The sequence below is a fragment of the Spea bombifrons genome, chromosome 2 (assembly GCF_027358695.1).
Source record: "Spea bombifrons isolate aSpeBom1 chromosome 2, aSpeBom1.2.pri, whole genome shotgun sequence".
Taxonomy (NCBI): Eukaryota; Metazoa; Chordata; class Amphibia; order Anura; family Pelobatidae; genus Spea; species Spea bombifrons.
In genome coordinates this window covers 22,783,649-22,805,498 of record NC_071088.1, presented here as the reverse complement: position 1 = coordinate 22,805,498, position 21,850 = coordinate 22,783,649, and the positions used below count along the sequence as shown (strand labels likewise).

Below are 21,850 nucleotides of genomic sequence, written 5' to 3'. Positions count from 1 at the left end.
CAAAAAGGGGGCTATAAAGCATAACTGGGACGCAGAATGGCATATAATGGGGTATAGGCATATCTGGGGGGGGGCAGGTTGGCAAATAAAAGGATATAAAAGCAAAAAAAGCATTTTCTCAGTAAGTTTTTATTAAATATTAAAAAATTGTTTACATGTCAATATCTACTAATAAAACTTTTTTTCTTATAGGGTAGTCTTATATTCAGACTCTTTTTTTCTAAATTAATATTCAAATTTTGAGGAGTCGTTTTATAATCAAGGTCGTCTTATAATTGAGCAAATATGGTATGTCCCTACGAGCTTTCTTGCACCAAGGCCATTTGCTCACTACATCCACCACTGCCATGAATAAAAAGAAGCAGAGCAATTTGACATATTAAGGCTCATTTGTTAATTGCTTATTAAAGTTACAGGAATATCCACCCTTTAAAACATGAATCTGTTAAAGGCAGGATGGAAAGTTACACCCTTTTCTAAACAGGGTTTAAATAAATTTGACACAACATATCTGGTGTCTTCTTTCTAATTACTAGTCAGTGTATTTGCCTTTTTATTGGTTAGAAAATATGTGCTATTTTAGAAAGGGTACAATTTTGTGTACTTATGTTCCCCTTTGGGACACTGCTGATCCAACCCACAAGCAAAAAGCAGCACGAGCCACAAAAAAACGAAATAGGAAAAATTGAAATATGGGTAATTTAATAAGATGTAACTCACATAAATAAGATTCTCTTTAAATCGTTTCCTTAGGTTTTCAATGAATGCTGCTTCACTGGTGTAATTCTCCAGCAGGACAAAGTCCTGGACCCCCACCCGGTCCCGAGCCGTTAAGGCACTCTCCATGGTTACCCGGATCCCGTCGATTGCCGGAGCCTGAAAGAAAGGACAGGATAATTACAAATAAAATCTGGATGGACATGGTAGCAGAACATATACCATACATAATAGATTGTACACACACACACACACACACACACACACACTTCCTAACCTTTAGTGTACCTAATGGAAAACCCAACAAACTTGAGATAAAAAGTACTAGAAATCCACAAATAAGCCAAAGTATGGTTTATGAATATCTCCCTCACGTGATCAACAATTTTACTTCTCAGACAATTCTAAGCCTTTATAAAGTAGATTTAATTTATATTTTTATTTTAGTACCAATTAATATTTCTATAAAAATGAGCGTGGGTGAGTTCTGTTTTCCAGTGCTATATGCACGAGCTGCCAATCCGTAATATATACCTTTCCCTTAGATATTCATGATCTCTCTAGTGGTAACGGCACATACGCAGGCCCCTAAAACAACACTTGGCTGAGTTTATTTAAGGACGGAATATACGAATCACATGGCCGACTGCAACACAGAGCAGAATACATACAATCTACATATAGTCTCCTAAAACACAGTGGTGATAGCCCAATATGGTGTATGAAGACCTTCCTACAACAGCTTGTCACTTTAGAGTGGGCTTCCAGATCATTTAAGGTTTTGTTTTTTTTTTTTTGAGTAGCACTACAATATAACTATGTAGTCTAATCTACCAACAGTTACAAGCAATTATACTAAGCAAAAATGAAATCTTATAATTTGTGCACCCAGAGTATTCTTCCACTTGCCACCCGCCAGCTCCAAAGTATCTTTATTCCTGCTACAAGTTTTTTTTTTATTTCCTTTACATGTTAAAGAAATTAAAGTACCTACAACTTACTTCAATATGCTTTTTTTTCTTCCCAATTGGGGGTCTGTATGGGACACTAAACTATTTGCCCATATGATTGACCCCGATTGGATTTTACCCCTCAAATAACATTTTTATTCTGGCATTGATCATTAGGTGTTAAACACACATTTCTATACCCCAGTTTTAATTTTTATTTAGAAAGGATTTTGCATTAGGCGGTCACAACAGAAAAAAAATGGACATAATTATTTAACCATGTATCTCAAAACATTACTGATTTTAGCTGAAAATGCATTCTCTTCTTAAAACGAAGATTAAAGAGATAGACTACAAAAAAATGATTGGCTTCTTTTAATACAAACATGGGCAAGCTATTCCATCATTTTTCAGGCTTCTCTTTCTAATGGAAGCAAATAAGGAGAGAAGAATTCTTCAGACACTGAACAGATGAGATACAAGCGTACTTAGTAAAGAAATGAGTAGGAAGGGATATTGGGATCTGGTTCAAGATAGACAGGCCCAGGTAGGTCTTTTAAATAAAATAAATCCTGCTGGGAGATACGCACCATGATTTTTTAAACAGTTCTAATTATATTAGGTATTTTTTTTATTAAAAAACTATACAGCATTAGAGAAATGTTAATGTACTATAAAATTATGAAATGGACCAGCTAAAATAATAAATATATTTCTTTTTCATTGTGACATATGGCTACCTTGGGCTACCTTATATACCCTTACATTGAGCAACTCAAGAAGGATTGAGGAAAAGGGTCAAACTTTATTTTTAGAGGGTTTTTCTCCCCCCTTTCTGCATTTGCCACAGAAATTAAAAGAATTCTAGACACTGGCAGGACCAACGAGTCTGTCTGCTTCAACATCCAATATTTCAAAATAATTTCATAAGAACTGGCTTAGACATAAGAGAATTGGGGAAAATGCCTAACTGAAGTGCAATGTATCTCGATAAACTTGCCATTGCGACAATGTAATAATTACAACACGTTTCTAAATAGGAATCTATTATGTGACATAGGTTTTTGTATGCATTTGAATGCATGCGTTTCCAAGATATGTGAGCCTCCAGATTAAAGAAGTAAGATAACGATGACAACAGCACAGGAGCTAACACAAGAAACTCAATTTCATTTGCTAAATGTAGAGGGACAAAATTAGAGAGGACAAACGCTGTGGTTAGAGGGTACATTAGGGTGTTTATAATCTATCTAGAAAGTTGCAGCAATTCCCTGTCTGCTTCACCTTCATTGTGAAGCCACAGCTTTTTCATAAGTACGGGAAGTTAAAAGAATAAAGGTTACATTAACATCACCTATGGTTACAGAGACAGTAGTGCACCATGTGTATCTGGTCTTCCCCAGTAGATATATTTGTTTTTGTTGAGAAAACACTATGAGGAGGTCGTATACTTTCTTGGTCTGGAATTCAGGGTGTAGTCAGAACATTATATTAAAAATCTAATTCACAAATCCATATAACTAATGTGGATCTCACTTGACATACAAGTTCTCCCAAAGTCCAGCAAACCGAACTATCACTTTTTGTTGCTGAGACATGTAAGCTATGTTAACGCAATGTAATAGACATTCTGTATTTGGCACATAAGTGCGTTACAAACATTTTCTGTTCTTGTCCTTAATAAAACAGTATTATAAGATCTGCTGCAGACTGTTCCAACTTCCCATAACATCATCATCATCACCGAGGGGTGGTTTTTGAGTGGTTGTTGATCCACAACATGAGTCTTAGCTCGTGTTTATCGGTTCAGTGTCCGAGAATAAGAGTTTGAATATCTACAAAAGTTAACTGCTGGTTACCTCTTTCTAAAACTCCTTATATATTACTCCACAGTGGCTGTCCATTTTTAAGACAGTTTGACAGTTTGTGTAATTGTCCTATTTTTTTTTTTTTTTTTTTTTGAACCAACACTTCTTCCTTGGCTGCTAAATCTACAAAGACTAGTCAACCACTAAGTTTGCAATAGCAAAATGGTTCATTGATAAACACTAATCATTGTTCCAATGGACAATGGTTAATGTTCTTAAATCTAGAAGCTGACAGTTACCTCTGGTTCCACAGTGACAGTTACTTCAATCTTTGTTAAACATGGACAGCCCTCCATTTCCTCCTTCTCCTCCTCTTCCTCCTCCTCAGAGACAGGTGAAGACGACATGTCTTCATGCTGAGACAAATGGTAACCTTTTGGAATCAGAGATGTCTTCTTTTCCTGCACCAATGCCCAAAATCCTTTGGCATCCATGCCTTAGAAAAAACAACCTTTCTTTTGATGTCCTACCTAAGTTATATCATTGTAAGAAGATGCAACACTCCATATGGTAGATAAATAGCCCCAAGAGAGTCTACAATCCAAACATGTCATGCCCCCAAGGGAAGTATCGCTCTTTCATCAGAAACAAGAACTAGCATACCAGGTCACCTAACAATGTTTGCATTTCATTAATAATAAGAATAGAATAACTCAGGTCAGCGACAAACATATTAGTTTAGGTAAATGAACCTTGGTCGGAAAAATCATAGGTTTGCCAACCCAGTCCTTAAGTCATGCCAATGATGCAGATGTTATAAATTCCACACCAGATAAAATTGTGGTAACTACTAAACCCTTCCTGTTAGTATGCCTTAAGCACAGGACTGAGAACCGTCGTGTCATGGACACAACTGGCACCTGTCGACTAGGTTAACAAACTTTGAGCTCCTGGATTGGGCTCCTCCTTCCACAATCTGCAACCATGCTGACACGTTCCTCATAAAATGCTATTACTGTCATATAAACACTGGAGAGACAAAAACCAACATGGGGGGGCTCAGAATAGGTATGTGACAGACAGCCTATAAATGTATGGAACACCAGCAGATCCCGTAGCACTATTACAATAAGGAAATGGAGAAAACGTACTGAGACGTACTGGTACAGGAGAAGGGGGCTCTGCTCTTGGCAGCTTGCCAGTGCGGGCCCATTCAGAATGCAAAACAGACTTTACTGTAGGGTAGTAAACTTTCTGAATTGAGGAATAAGTTGCTGTGGGCTCCGTAGGACTGTCACTTTTATAACGCATCATAACTAGCTCAACGTATGTTGGTGAACACATCCAAACACCAGGTCACAGAGGTGAAGTCGAACCTAACCCCCCTACGTGCAGTTTAAATAATAACCTTTATTATAAAGCTATACAGTCCTCGCAAATAAAACCTTCCAGGAAAGTGTTTTTTTTTTTTCATTTTTAAACACAAAAAGTTCAATACTGCCAGTAATATTATTAGAAAGTAGTTATTTGTACTTGACATTTGCTATTGTCTCAAGTGAGCACAAGCTGTCAGTCACAATGCAGGAAGAAAGATCCTCATTGGGGAAGAAGGGGAAGTGAACATCTCCATTGATCTATGCATTTTCTATCCAATTGCCTAGAATATATTACAGATCGTTTGAATTCTCTAATCAAGAAAGACCATTTTATCCATTTATTTCTAGCTGGCAAATGTACATTAAAATGACACGCAGCGTTTGCATCATGTCGGGAGCAACCTCACTTAACACGCCCTTGTAGGAGGATAAGGTGCACTATTGAAAATAGAATATAATGTTATCTAGATTGAATAGCATAGACCTGACGATCCTCCGATTACTTTAAAATCTATGTAAAATGCCACGATGCAATGATGACTCAGAGCATTAAAACATGCTTTTTTACCTCCTTATCACCAACACCCCCATTTCAAACAGGGCACAAAAAGTATAAATAGTGAGCTAGAGATACACTTGTGTTTAGTGTACTTCAGTAGGGCATTGCAGTATATGGTGACACTTTTGAGTAAAAGTAACACTGTTCAGTATCGGCACATCATCAGACCAGTGAAGGCTGGGGTTAAATCATCTAATTAAGCTCACCGCTGCTCTGTATTTCATCGTCGTTAACCAATCAAGCCGGACTTCAGTGAGAAATGTGTCAACCAAGGCAGTCACTGCTTGCACAGTCCCAGGTAAGTATCCCCAGCGTCAAGATGATAGCCAGCATCAGAGGAATAGAGAAAGCAGATTTAAAGGCCTGGACAAAAAGTCATCATGTAATGATCCAGCTTCAGAAAACCAAAACCAAAAAAGATAAAACAAAAAAAACAAAAAAAAAAAACAGCGTCCAGTTCTGGCCTTTAATGCATTTCCATTTCACAGCAAGATCTGGTTGCAGTGATTATGTGGATTCGAGGCAAAATGTACATCGCAGAACATGACACAAAAGTTCTCCTTATTCCAAAGTAAAAGGTAAGACCTGTTTTCTGCGTGTTGTGAGTCCAGGCGTCACTAGCAAGGAAAGACAGGAATGAAAAGAAGGAATATAAAAAAAAAAAGGGGGCTGGGAATTTTGGGCTGTGGCCCAAACCTAATAAACACGACACACAACACAGGATAGCCGAGGCTTGCGATTGGAGGGCCCGTCACTCCTCCGGTTTCTGCATGCCACGGCAGATTTTTTTCCGTGAGTAGATGGTCGTAGCTAAGTTTGCTTTTTTCCCTTGTTCCATAGCATTTTTACAGGAGAAAAGGTGATACAGAGGGAAAATTGTATTCTACATAACACAATATTTTAACTAACTGAAACAGTGCCTTTAAACCTATCCAGATGTGAAGGAACTGTACATGCGTATCCATGGCAGCAAAACCCTTTTCACTGAGCGTATAGACTCCGCAATGTTTGAAATGCAATTAAGGGATTTCACAAGAGAGTGGAAGAAACAGGTCTTCTTTAATCACCATAATCATCATTTGAACCATAGGGTTCAGGGGAATATTCACAAAGATGCATCTATACATTTGACAGTCTAGTCCCCATAACTGTGTTAGATGTATGTTTTATTAAGACACTTTTCTGTAGTATTCTTTAGGGATAAATTGAAACGTCCGTCTAATTTGGCAGCCTCCACTGAAGCCAGGGAGTGTGAGCAGGGGGCATACTAAAGTATGCTTCCTGCACAAGCTTTGTGGTATTGGCAGGTAATTGCATATATACTCATTAACCATGGCTCAGCTAGGACATATGCAATTTAAAAATCCCCTTTAAGTTTGGAGAATAGCTTCCATAATAGGGACACATATGAAATGTATTTTTAGTATGAGAGATAATATACATTTATCACGTTTTCTTCCCATTCCGCAAGAGACCAAGGCATCGCAGGAGTCACAATCCTACAAGGCCATAGGCCGAAAACCTCTCCCTGCACAACTGCCCAAGAGAAATATAAATTTCACATACGATACTGAAATTTGGGAAAATTCCATAATACCCCTTTGAAACTTGTTGTGAGAAGATAGAATTAAAGGGACAGTCTAGTGTCTCACACAGCCCCACTCAACTTTAGGAGAAGTTGCAGCTCCAGAGCTGCAGCACACCACACCCATTTCATGGTTCCATTTTTGCTTTACTTTTGGAGTGCTTTCTGTGAATCTGGTTAAGGAAGGCTCAGTAGACCCACTAATCCACTTGCGTGAGTCAGAGCTGGCTAGCTGTAGGTATAGGCTGGAAATAGAGCCAAGAACTGCCATTTTGATCAATGTGCCACTCCCTTCACGTTGCTTTGAAATAGGTTTACTACCCTCTTATTCTCAGTCATGGTACCAAGGCCTTCTATTCACATGCCATAACTCTCACATCATCATAACAAAACTTTTGTTAACCCCCATCACACTTCTGACAGCTCATCTTGCTATGCTTTTTTGCTCAGAAATCTGAAAATGAGAAAAGGCATATTTGTTCCAAGTTGCACGTTTACTACTACACATAAACATGGTGTCCATGATCCAAAAGTTTGTAACACTTTATATATTCTAATACATTCTAATATTTTGTTTTATGCGCAAAGAGTTAATCCTTCCATGGGTAAAGCTTCCAGCAACCGAATCACAAGACCATGCACGGATGTCTTACAGGAAACAGAATAAGTTGGACTGAAAGGGTGTGCCAGTCATGAGTGATCAACTTTTAAAGCGCCCATTAATGTACTTTTATTACGAACACCAACCCCAAAGGTCTGCTGTAACTCTTACAAATCCAAACACAACTTTTTTCTTAATACATTCTCATCACTGGTTAGAAATGCAGGAAACCCAGGCAGATTATGAAGCCATAAACTCAGAATACATCATCGTAAAACACGCACTGGGGTCATTATGCAGCAGAACCGGAGTAATGATTTAAGTACTCCGGGGCAAATAACTCAATAGTGTTTTCCCATACACGTCTGCTTTGTTCTGGAGAAACCTTAAGGCCCAATTGAAACCTTGATCAAATGTCTTCTTTAACTGCAGACACTAGAAGCAAATGTAGGGGAAACCTCACATGAACTTAAAAGAATGCCCCCGATTAATCTCTGGTTTGGTATCAATTTAAAAACAGTTTCTAATTCTGAGCCATTCTGAATGCAAATCGCCATTAAGCATCTGCGTCACTGCAATGACCGGGAGATAACTTGTTGAAGAGGGGGGGTAGATTCTCAAGAATAGTAAAAGATAAAGAGACGGTATGTGCAATTTAACCCATTCTTAAAAATGCTCTCCTTAAGGGTTTTAACAAAAGCAGGCCAGCAAATCCTGTTACTGTAAATGTAGGCATCCTACAGTTCTCTCCTGAATAGTAACACAAGCCCAACAGAATGAGCTCTGCTGCCGTACATGTCTTTCAGCGGAGTCTGGAGGCAGCACGGCTTTCCCAGTCTGTGCCTGCCCTGCGAGGCACCGCCGCTTCCTTTTAAGGGGAAAATATGTTTCCACTGGAAAATGTGAGCGTTAACGGCTCTCTGGCTACAGCGAAAAGAAAGAAGTGGAAAGACTGCCTTCCAATAGGAGATGGTCGTCTTAAACACCCCGAATGGATGTCGAGCTGCGCTATGAAAGTCACTCTGCTTGCGTTAAGGCGTGCAGAAGAAAATAAATATGCTTAAAAAGTTGGAAGATCTAAACATGTTATTTGAGAAAATGTTTTTATTACTGGTCATTTCTGGTTAACTTTCCTCTAATGTGTGCAGGTTTCCCTAAAATCGGTCCATAGATATGATTAAAACGCAACCCCAATCTTGCCTGCCTATGCAATAGGTATTTTGCCAAGACTGAAGTTAGCTTACGATGCCTACCAATATACTGAGCCGAGACAGGCAGCTTGCTGGGCTTTGAAGGGAGACAATTCCTAAGCCTTTAATCCTTATAAGTGGGAGTTCTGGAGAAACTTCTAGGCTTTAATTAGTCAAAAGTTTTCATAAAGAATAAGCTCAGAGTGCCAACTAGGTAGGTAGCGACAACTATCTTATAACGCCTCACAACGGCGACCTCCATATCTGCAGATAAAGAAGGTGTACTGAAACGATGTATATACCCCTATATTACTTCCCCCATTTGACTTCTCTTAACTACATAACTTAATACATATGGAAGAAAGGAAGGATGCATACTCACTCCTATTATAATTAGGCGTGTGGTGGTTTATTTTAAACATAACAGTGTTTCACTGGTTAATAAAAGACACTGGCCTAGCAGGAACAACTAGACAACAGGTTCGGGTCCTTAAAGCCATGGAAACATTTTCCACGTTTTTCATGTTCAAAATAAAAGTCATTGTCCAAAAGGTCCTTGTATGTGTCATCCCCAAAAAGGAAATTCCATTCCTACTAAATTATTCCCTCATTAAAAATGACTCTGCTTGTGTTATTTATAAATGTTCTTGCAAATTTTGTTAGTCAAACATGAAAATGGAATAGATTTACAAAGTGAAAAGTTCGACATAGTAAATGTTCCTGGGCTCGTCCACGAAGCTCATTAGAGGCATTGCCAGGTTTAAAAATGGCCTTAGCAATACTGATCAGTATACATGGACTTTGCGTTAAGTATACATTTACAGCGTTTTAGAGTAAATCCTTTCATCTCTAGTTTCTCAAAGGGATAACCAGAGCAGGACGGTAAAGGAAATTGTTGGCCACTACCAAAAGCGGCTATATTTCTGTCCGTGCAAACGTCTCCTCACTTGCAGTGGACATTTGTTTTCCGAATGTAATCACAAAGATATTTTATTACACTGGAAAAGGATATAACCCGAGTGTTTATTTTAATGTTGGCTGAAATATTTGACTACATTTTTTTTTTTTTAATAAAAGGTTTATGTTTATTTTATTATGCAAAATAGCCGTAGAGGCGACTCTACGAAAGAGATCATCAGGTGCGATCTTTGCCAAGTAAAAGAGCCACTGGACACCTCTCACCGTCACTCCTACCTGTAACAAATTACTTTACATAACTGTTCGGCAGGTATGTTTTACTGCTGATACAATGTAATACTATATTTTGTTAATTGGCTCCGCCGTATAGCCAATTGAAAAGTGTTACATCTGACTCCGAGTCATTTTGTCATAATGTCAAATAAATACAGTAGAAGCATAAGAATTTGTATCAATAAAACTTTTAATTGCAAATGTATCACTCAATCATATCCATATTACTAGACTTTAAGAAACAGTGGTGTCACTTTTTTTGATGGGACAGAGATATTAAAAGGGCACCCTGTCCCTAACTTTAGGGAGTCCATTTTGCCTGGACTTTTGCACACTATACTGCATGCAAATCATTTAACTCCTCCCCCCGCTGCCTCTGCTAAAAGCAGGGAGCATACCGCAGTACACTTCCTGTATATGCTCAGCAGAACTCGAGTCAAAGGGATCTGAGCTGAAACTGAAATCAATTGGATTAGCAACGGCCAATCACATGCTTGCTACCTCAACACTGAAGTTTTGCAGGAATACATGTTATTGGCTGCTGCTTCTGTGACTTCGACAGGAGTGTTACTGAGCATGTGCAAGAGGTTTATATGCTAATGCCAGAGGAAGCGTAAAATGAGACAAGACTTATTTTCCAACTCCAATAACTAAAGAATACATGCTCTAGTTTGGCATGGTATAAGCCTTGTACCCACATTTTAATTATGAGCAACTAGATATATAATATATAACCCCAAAACATAATTATGCAGACTTAGATATGTTAAAAATATCTGTTTTATGACCCAATTTGCTGTGATTTACACTAGTTGTACTGGGTAGAACTGAATGGACAACAGGCATTTGCACTTTCACTGCCATGTATACTTACATGTAATTTTAGCATCAGAAGGGTTACAGCTGAGCTGCCCATTTGGTGAATGCTGCTTAGTTCCTGCTCCCGAGCTAAAGGAAACAGGATTTCCTCCCTCTTCAGTGAACACAATTGCTGGGGATGGTATCTAATCTTGGGAAATTACTATATAAGGCCAAGTCAGACATAAGTGGTTTGCAATCTGGTACCGAAGGAATATCTAAGTGAAGAAAGTCTACTTAAGAGATCCTTATAATGCCCAAAGAAACAGAGACAAAAAGCCCAAGGATACCAGTTCCAACACACAACGCAATCCTTGCATTTAACTAATCATCACTTCCTGGAGCTCCTTGTCTCTTTCACGCTTGTTAATGGTTATTTATAGCCAATGTTGGGTTTTGTATCACCACACAGATTCCTTTTCAAAAGCACTGTCAATGCATCCTTATAAAAGGCCACTTAAAAGTGCAAACATCTGAAGGACCATACAACGGTTAAGCGGTGTCAAGGCTGCATGCTGGATATATCCAGCAGATATTTGGTCAGAGTGCAGCTAAAATAATTATTTATAAAAGCACCTAAGACTGTTATAGCCACACTTAAAAGAGAGAGGTTATTGTTCCTGACATCCCAACTAAAGAAGAATTCATATAAAAGTATGAGCATCATAACATGCATTCTTGCGAAATAGAAAAAAAGAGCAGTTACCTCACGTAGCTCCTCCTACTCCATGGTCAGACAATTCTTGATTGGCTGAACAGGCTCCTGCCAGCAGCTTCTGCTCAGCCAGCAAAAAGCATCTCCTGCATAGCAACTAGCTGAGGTGGGGAAATGGGCTCGGGGTAAAACACTAAATTTTGCCTTTTTTCTTTTCCTAAAACTAAATATATGACCGTGTATTTAAAAAGACATGGTTGCAATTGACCAAGCTAAATGTTTGTCCCATACACAATAAAACTAAACTGACATCGCTGGGGAAAAACTAAAAGATACTGAAAGATGTGTAGAAAGGATTAGCAGGTCAACTGTGGCAGAAATAGAAGCAGATATGTATAAAACAGCGCATCTACAAAACATTAAATCCATCTAGTTTGAAGTACCGAGCACCTAGAAGGATTGAGGTGAAGAAATCTTGTTGATTTAAGTATGCTTTATATGGGGCCAGCCAAGCTCTTCTAGTAGCAGAAGCTTTCTAGGGTTGGCCCTTCATTACTTAAAGCGAAGTCAAGGAGTTAAACCACAGATCTCCTGTCAAATCGCCCTTTAGTGAACAGACCCAAAAGCGTTCCCAGAAAGCACCGCGTACTTCCCGATTACTGGTACAATCTAACTTTACATATTCAAGGACACGACAGAGCAAGAACACTGGATAAAAAAAGAAATTCAAATGTATAAAATACTCAAAATGTTTCCGGAATTGGCTCCTGTAAACATACGTTACTAGTTCCCGCGCATTGGAGGAAAGAATGTTTCTGAGAAAACACTTCTAGGCTTTACAATGGAACTGCTGACTGATTATACCTCGTGAAAAATACATAATTTCATAGTTATGTGCTTTTCTCTTCTGCATCTAACAAATGCCTATAGCAAGGGATCCAAGAGGAAACTTAGGGTGCACTTCCGTTGAGAGCTATCAGCGCAGCTCCAAATGTTTGGCATGTGCTGGTGGCTTTCCTGGCTCGTTGGGACAAATGGAATTTCTAGGGCTCTCAGCTGCAACAACAACAAAGCACGGCTCTGGAAGAATGAGCGCTACCTCTAGATATGGAAGGAGCTCTGGAATTTTCCTATACTCTTCTCGCACAATACGGAAAATCAATGTAGTTCCAGAAAAAAAAAAAATTAAATAGGAAAAGTTAGACATATCATGTTTAACCATTAAAAAAATAAATAGAAAAAATTGCGTAACCTGAGAATATAATAATATGTTCCAGGCAAATTAAAAAGGGACTAGTTATTAGATGGAAATTTGCCATTTGCTTCAGGCTTGATTTTTATTTTTGTTAAATTGTAAAACAATATTGCCCAGTTTTTAATCTGTTTAATAATAAAGTTGAATGACCGGCATGATATTGAATGACCAAAAAAATGTCTCCACATTTATCAGAGGTCATTGTGGGTTCCAGATAACTCCACTATTAAATGTAAAGGACCTTTTTTAATTGGAATTTAAGTATTAGAAGAGGTTGACTAGACAGATATTAAAACTGTCAAAAGGTTAACCATCTGGAGAAGACACAATCTTCAGAGCTAGTAATCCCAAATCACTATTCCATTTCACTTCCCTCCAGGTTTGTGTTCCTGAACTGACCATTTTTTCTACTGCGACTTAAGGGTTCCACACTGCACAGATTTTGAAACTCATATAGTAAAGTTTATAATGTGTACCAAAGGTCTTCAGGGCCAGCGACGATTGTGTGAAATTAAGATAAAGTCAAAGAAAACAAAGACTGTTCTATCTTATGAGACCCAGAGATGGGGAGCACGGGAAGTAGCACGCACTATAAACGTGATGCTACTCTGGAAGCCCCTCTGGTCAGAAGCGACGGCTGACATCAACCATCTTGCATTGCAATGAATTCTCGATATACGTCTACACACATGTGTGAGAGTTGCCTGCAATGGCAACGTGGGCAGCTGAGGCTCTGAGCACCTGTGTTTTTCTTCACGGTTGCATCTGATTAAGCATTCATAATCTTCAAGTGATGTTAAAAATATGCTCAGCCTAATTCCACAAGGCCAACCTTTTATGTTATTGTCTAGCAAGACCGACAACATGACATCTCACCTCGTCTTTACTGTTGATCTCAACTGTAAGCTTTTTTGCATATAAAAATTGGTTTATTTCAGCGATGCAAAAGAGAAAAGCTATTAAATGAAGATTCGTGAATTTGCAAAGGTTATATATGGGGTTTATTCACTTAAGTGGGGATTTGGCAGGAATGTCTGTGGTTTGAATTCATTAGGCATTTTGAAGCTCCATCCCTTGCATATTTCTCCTGCACAATGAATAGTTCAATCAATCAGGTGACTCATGAAGTCTCGCCAATTGTATTATGCAAACTATATATATATATATATAATTAGGGTCCATGTGGCCCTTCTTGCATGAGAAGCTTACTAAGGTCAGCAGATAAGTTGAAACTGTAGCAGTTCTATGAACGGTCCTACAAATAATGCTCCTGGTGAATTCACAAAATTTTACAGGAGAGTTCTGGCTTGAAATCCTTCACTTAGGAAGGGCCAACGCTGACAAGTTTCCTGCAGGTACGGCTGAGCTGGCCCTGCATAATGCATAGTTCAATGGGTGAGGAGATGTTTGAAGAACTCACTGACATAACTGCACATTATAGACAGTTTGCCAAGTTCTTTGTGCAGCTGAATCTTACTGGCATTGTACCTTCATGACGTTTAGTGAACTTGAGGTGCCGAGACAACTCCCATGCAAACTCTCCTCTCTCCCTTTAGTGATAAGATCTCCTAGTTTTGTTGGGTTTTTTTGTGTTTTTTTTTTTAGCGTTTTAAGCATTGCTAAAGCTTTTTCAATCGTCTCAGCTAGAATCAATGTAATGATGTAGGATGATTCCAACCTGTACAAATTCAAATGAATATATATATTTATTTATTTATTAGGATGGTACCGTGTCGTCATATATAGCAGCTAATTAAATTGAGAAAAACAACCCTCTCCAGGCTGCCAACAATGAACAGAGAGGAGACAGATAAGAGGACCCTTGTGTATTGAAAAGGCAAGTTGGTACAAACTTGCAATACGGAGCACCAGTAAGCAGAACTGTTGTTACGAGGAAGGCCCAGGGAGACTCTTAATAGGTTGTTTTGTTCAAGAGACACGTTGCATTTAATTCCTGGAAAGAACAATGGAAAAGTACTAAAAGACTAAAAATGTACATTTCAGGGGAGTTTTCAAAGTGCTTCATAATAAATAGTGTGTGGCATAAAGGGGTTTGGAAAAAAGAGTCACCATTCCTCTGAAGAGAAACCAAAATGTTTTCCAACAAATCGGTTTCTTCAACACGTGAAGCCGTGTCAAGGAACAAGCAGCTCCACAGTGATTGTGATGAACTACAAATCTCATGACCATCCACCAGCAGTTGGAGAGGCGCACTGATACAGTAAATTAACATGCGTGTCTAGGACGTTCCCAGGGGTGGCCCCTGACACTTACCTGCCCCTGATCTTTTGAACCTGGAGAGATGCCTATCCCTGCATAATTTCCCTGTAAGAGTAACGGAGTTGCCCCTTTGTAATGCATAGTTTAAACCAGTGTGACCAAGGATCTTAAATCATTGTTTGGAAGACCATTTCACCAAGATAATGTGGAGAAAGTTGATAGACAAACTTGACAAGAAATTACTTTTATATCTCTGACCATCACAGGACCAAACTAATCCTTTATATTCAAAGCCAATAATTCCAAAACATTCAAACGGGGGGGGGTTAAAAAAAAAAAAAGTGATAGTTACAACTAGGACAACCAGTCATAACATCTACAAAATCTCACACCTATCAAAAGGGGTGGTCGTAACTTTTTTTTAATCCAAGAATAAGTAAATAATACTAAATTTGTGCCCCTGATACCCGTTTCAGTAAACTCTAAGCAGTGTTTCAGTGAATACACTAGATTGTTAACCATCTGGTGGCTGACATATCTGTGTGCGCGCTGCATTGCATGCATTACATGAAGTCCCAACGCATTCCCCCTTGTGGCCGAGTTTAGTGATGAACTCAGTATGGTCCCAAATTTCCCAGGGATGCCAAGCCACAAAATGGGCAGGCCATAGCAGTCCTTCGGGACTCAGAGGCTACTTTAGTGTAGGAAAGCTGTTTTTCATCTCTTTTACGTCACTATGCATCATGAGGGTACATCCCCAGTGAGCTTATTTCATAGAAAGAGTTTGGCAGCCCTGTTTAACACAAGACTAATTTAAAGACTAAGATTTCCTCAACATCTCAACTGAATTATGCTTGACAGAGTGCCAGCTTAGTCCTTCACGCTGGTGAAAAATGCCAGTCAAAGCCAAAAGCCTCCTGTTATTCTTCCACTTTGGCAAAAACCCACTGGTGCAAACAGCCTTAAAAAAAGGCAAGGAGAAGAGGGCTAGTTTAGGACTTGAGCGTTTTTGGTTATGCTGGATTTGCTCCACATATCACAGAATGTAAAGTAATATAACCCCTGCCTTGGCCAATGTTCTTTAATTGATTTCTAGTGAAGTAAAAGTCATTCCTCTTCTATTATAAGACTCCCTCCTATGGGCATTTATAATGTAAAGTCTATATTTTGGCCTGCTGTCCTTTCATTATCTTCCTGCACTCTAACCATTCAAACCACATGACACCGACTGCATGTTCCAGGCCAGCTAACACAGATTATTGTACTATATATAGTTTAAAATGTAACTTTTTATTCAAATGTTGCCTCTACAGACGTAACCAGTAAGGTATCGGAATAGCCATTGCAGGATATGCAAACAAAAGCAACTTTCATGAATTATTCACAGGCCTTTTCTCCTATACAAAGCGACTTGTAGTTAAAGCAAATACTGACGGGAGAGTGAAATTAATTATTAATTGTTACGCTTACAGTCGGGGATTTCATGCGGCCGCTTCAGCGATAAGTTCTGCTCGTTCATTATGCAGCCAACCATGTTCTGACCTACCTATGCCTTCAGCGCCAAAATTAAAAGCACAATCCCGATGAAATGTAACATTTCTAAAAAACATACATTATATATAGCGCACAAACAGTCCATCAGTATGGGGAACAGTAATTACTGCATTGTAGGAGTGATCTGTATGGACCCAAAACCCGCTGCTCAAAAATCAGTACAAGGACCAGAGCTTTATGAGTACAGACCCCTCATCATAGGGGAAAAAAGGTATTTATTCCTGTAAATTCTATAAGTTTCTGGGAATTTACTAGTGATGTGCTTGCAACAATATATACATGAAATTGTGTCACACACCTGAAGTAAAGGCATTTGAGGACAGGGACACGGTGTTACAAATGAGCATAACAAGAAGCATAACTCCCTTCCACTCCAAGACTTGACAGTAATATCACACTGTATTACAGTATATTCAGAAATATCGGAAGCACAAACTCCCATTGAGATTATAACTGATGATGTAAGAATTGTTAGTTAATTTCTTCTTTTTTTATTTGCATATATACAATGCATGGTATTCTTAACTATCCCACATTAAATTTATTTCATTTTTTTTTCAAGTGCCAGCATGGAGTTCTTTCCCATGTTTGCCATACATAAGGTATTAACGCACTAGGGAGTAATAGTGCGTTAACGCATTAGAATGAATTAACACGCATACAGTTGGATTGAAAATGAAAAACAAAAAAGTGGGACTAAACTCCCCCGGACACGTCGTGCCTGATGAGGAACCACAAAGGAAGATGTTGTTTTACTTCTCATAACAATGAAAGTGTTAGTTTGCGTTATTTTGTAGATCTGCCAAAATTCTTCATTCGGCCTCTTACACCAACACATTTCACTCTTCCCCACAGTCCAAATTATTCTCATCTTCCAATGACTGACCTCTGTGAACACTACCGCCACACTACCAACGCAGGTACAACTACACAATAAATGCTTACACGGAACGGATCGTCCATAAACATTAACACTAAAAATGTACAGCCTCAAGGGAATGAGACTATAACCAGCTATTAGCTACAATATCTAATAGTGTTATTTTGTTTCAGTCATTCTATGTGTATTTGCAATGTCTGATCCCATACCCTTTCATAATATCGGGTTCATTATTGCTCGTATTAGTGTGGTGGTAGCAAGTCGGTGCTAGTCTTCACGTTGTGCAGGAATGAAGGCAGTGTGCCAGACTTTTGCAATTTCTTAAATCATAAATTCCACATTCCACCCTGATGGGGAAGGGTAGCGATGAGGGAAAGTTGCCCAATAACCTTTGTTATCTCTTCAGCATTTGGAAACTTCCACTCCCTTAACATTTCTTCATGAACATTTTTTTTTTTTCTTTTGGAGCAATCCATCTGTTCGTGGAGAAGCCTCCTCTGAAATACCACCAAAGTGCTAATCGCAGGCACGCCACAGAACAGGCCCTTGGCATAGCAAGCATTCCTGATGTACTGTTAGGCTGCAGCCTTCAGAAAGAGCCTGGGTGTGAGATGACATCATGCAGATTCCAGCGTAAGTACTGCCAACGGGTCAAAAGAGAAGTGCCGACACCACTTCATACCGTGAACAAGACCGCATGTATACACACACCTCAGCCACACTGCCTGCAGAATATACCGCGGTATATTAACAGAGGGACTCTGCCACATATGTATGTTTAATTACATTGTACATGCGCAGATTAGTATCTTCCAGGATATTTATTCTAGCAGATTTTGCACAGCTTAATACACAGGTCAGTGTCAAATACTATACTGTATATATATATATATATTATTTCTCTTCTATTAACTCCTTGCCAGACAGACTGCAGAATAGAAGTATTGGGCCACCTTATAATAAGAAATCCATCTTCCTCGCACAGATATTAGTCCTGATCATGGTAGGCTATTAGTGTTGAGCTCTGTTTTCTAGCCAAAGTTAATCAGAAGTTCCCTCTCTGGAGAATGCGTAGGGCTGCGTACACCGAATTTCCCTTGCTGGACAATGCATCAGCATACACACCGTGTGAAGCCCTTCCAAGTCTCCTATCTACACTAACATCTTGTCCAACTCGGAACCAGCTTGGGGGCTTTTTGTTTTACAAGGATATTTCACAAACAAATACCTAATTATTCCCAAAATTCCATTTGACTACTTTAGCCCCGGTTAGATTCATAAACCAGATGACCCTATTAACTGTGGAAGCTTATAGTAACATACAGTTGCAGGGCAGTATTACACTATTTCCCAGCATGTGGCAGCAGGATGTATAGTTAAGCGGGTAATGATTATGTTACCCTATACAAACCTACGAGCCATTATCCAAACTACGTTATGTCCTATAAAACACGTTTTGATTCAGTTTTCCATCTAATGTGAAGCGACGTCTGGATACAAGGCCTACATCGGACCATTCAATTCAAGCAGTTTGTAATGTAAAGTGTCAAACGATAGAAGTGAGACTGATTACTTTTTTGGAGGGTTATTCTCAGGTTAAATGTAAGCAAAAATTTTTTTTAAAAAAAAATCTACAAAGACAAAATAATGAGAAGGGCCATATGTTTTATTCTATAAATTATATATATATATATATATATACACAGACAATCATGAAAAAAAATTATATCAATCTACTGAATCATAATTATTTTACGATCTATCTCGTCAGCTGCTAGATATACCCAGATTTTCTGCTCGAGTGATAACAGGTTGGGTTGTGTAAAAAGGTTCCACCTTAATCAAACACTTCAAATGAATTCCCTTTCAACAAAGTAATTTACTGCTACCAAGGAACTATGAATGAATCAAATTTGGGGGATTTCTGTGCGATGATGCATATGTACAATAACAGGATAGATAGATCGATAGATAAAGAGGGAAATAATGGTATATTTCATAAATACAACAGGTTAACTCCCTCTACTGGAAAGGACCAATATCATAATACTACACTACAGGTTGCAGCAGACAAGGCTAACATTTATAAAAATCGAAGCTAAATAATATTAATAAAAAAAAAAAATAAATAAACACTCATCTTTTATTCTTCACAAATTCTCCAGTGCTTTACACGTCCGAAACACCATAAGGGCAAAATAGGAAAAAGGGGTAAAAAGGAAGAAATAAGAAGCAACGTTCTATTTGGTTGTCTGGGGCCTATGTATTCAGGTCAGACACCATATTAAAACGTGGGACACATAAAAAAATTTACGGGTGGTTTTTCGGGTGCTGGAGACAGGACAATGTACCTGCGGGTCCCAGTAATCCTGCGCACTCCCGCAAGGCTGCCTTTGCGTTCCTCGCACACAGCGTCTCTTCTCTTGTTCCGCCCAGGAACCCAGCAGAGTCAAGTGAAAATGACTCTGTTCCTGCTTCCCCTGGGCGGGACAAGAGAAGAGGCACTGTGTGCGAGCAACGCAAAGGCAGCCTTGCGGGAATGCGCAGGAAATCTGCAGTTCAGCTAAGGGGGTGGGGAAGTTTGTATGAACACGTATGCGTGATTAAGGGAATGAATGAGTATCTGTGAATGAGGGAATTAAGTTCTTCACTATCACTAAAAGCTGTGACAGAATGTTTGAAAGAGCGGAGCACGATTGGTCAGAAATTCAGCACAGGGCTCTATACCACATCACCAATCAGCACAGTTATAAGACAATTTAGGTTCAGTTTTATTGAAAGACAATTAACGAGCATCGCAATTTAATTATGGATTTGTCGCTTCTATGCCAATCATGCACATATTTAGAATCTTTACCAATTAACAACCAAGTCTTCCTTTTCTTCCCCCTATTCCTTCCACCCACCAGCACTATGCATGTCAACCACGATTTACGAGTTCTAAAGATTTTTGTGGACAGAAAAACACGCCATTTCGCAAATAATGGATAACATTAACTAAAATTTTATATTCTTCTCTCACAAAAGGACTACAGACTATGCAGAAGCACACTTATGTTTCAACTAGTGACCTTATCAAGAAAAATTTGTTCAATGCAAAATGAATTAGCTTCAAAGCACGATATTAAAATGAAATAAAGGAAATATAATAGAAAATACCATTATACATCAACTTTGGATTTAGAATGATCAAAGTGCATCAAGCAATCTCCTACTGTTAAGAAACCGAGTTAAGTGAAGCAGTAATAGAGAAACACACAGAATGCACCTGTTGGGTTAGGCTATGCGTTATTCCTAATGGGTAGCCAATATAAACAATACAATGACAGCTGTTTAGCAAAAGGCCACTGATCTCTGGGCTACAGAATTCCATTAACTCTTCACTTTTTCCTGCATGTGTCAGTATGTCATACGGTCTCATACACGTTACTGTGAAAATAAATCTTGGGACAGGAATACGTCATGGGTCACTCCGACTGCTATCTGGACTGGCTACAGGGCAAACGGGGCTCTTTGGTGTGCATCTGCACACATCACTTATTGGCCACAGGCCTTAAAGCGCCAGGACCGATTTTTATCCCATCCATGGCTATATCTCTGTGCAAATATTACACTTATTTCCATGATGCCTGCTTTCCTGGAGCTAAACGGAGCAGACCCAAAATACAAAGCCATGGAAAATGTCAATGCATTCAATACGCAGCATACACCAGAATGGTTCAAACAACAGGGATTTGAACCCATTTATACTGCTCCCTCATTTAATTTTAAATCCATCCGCTTCATCTTCATCCCACACCTACAGTCCTGGGGTATTTACATAAGTTTATAAGTGGAAACACTATACAGTTTCCGCAGAGTTGTGTGCCATGATCACTTAGAATTTTATTGAAAGAAGCACGACTTTAAAGCAAACAGATGTCTAGTGTGACTGTTATTGGTTTAGCACAGCTACGTGACTTCATAAACCAATATTCTCACGCAGGACCAAAGACTAGTTAAACAGAAATCTTATTCATAAACGACTCTCCCACTTCAAAAAGGGAAAAGCACCAGTTTTATTTTTTTATCAGCGGAACAAACAGCATTGATCAGTGACAAATGCAATGTTTCACATACATACATACTCAGTTTATCTCTTCTATCAGCGGCTTCAGCCCAATACCTGCTGGCTGCGCACGCATAGGCATTGGGGACATGTATACAAGCTCTCCCCTAGAAACAAGGTCACGATTTACAGATTAACAGTGAATTTACAGACCAAAGACTTTTTTAAAGTGACAGTATCACATTATATTCCAAGGACCCTATCTCTGTGTAGACAGAGCCTGTGTGTCAGGAGATCAGGTCTCTGTATATAAATTAACGCACCCAGTGCTTTTTGCCATTACAGCTTAAAAAAAACCTAGTAAATCTTACAAATGATTAAAGTAACTTTTGCTTAATCGCTG

At 38.9% G+C, this 21,850-nt stretch overlaps 1 protein-coding gene across 3 annotated transcripts in view; it reads right to left on the bottom strand.

Annotated features, from left to right (window-relative positions):
- MYO1C (myosin IC) overlaps positions 1 to 21,850 on the bottom strand; it is a 65,305-nt gene that overhangs the window by 31,509 nt on the left and 11,946 nt on the right. For 2 of the 3 annotated variants that reach the window (XM_053457126.1, XM_053457128.1), the window contains exon 2: positions 721 to 876. In XM_053457126.1, the coding sequence (XP_053313101.1) occupies positions 721 to 876 (156 nt within the window). Of the gene's footprint in view, positions 1 to 720; positions 877 to 5,616; positions 5,828 to 21,850 lie in introns of those variants that run through there. The other variant, XM_053457127.1, reaches the window with a different exon arrangement.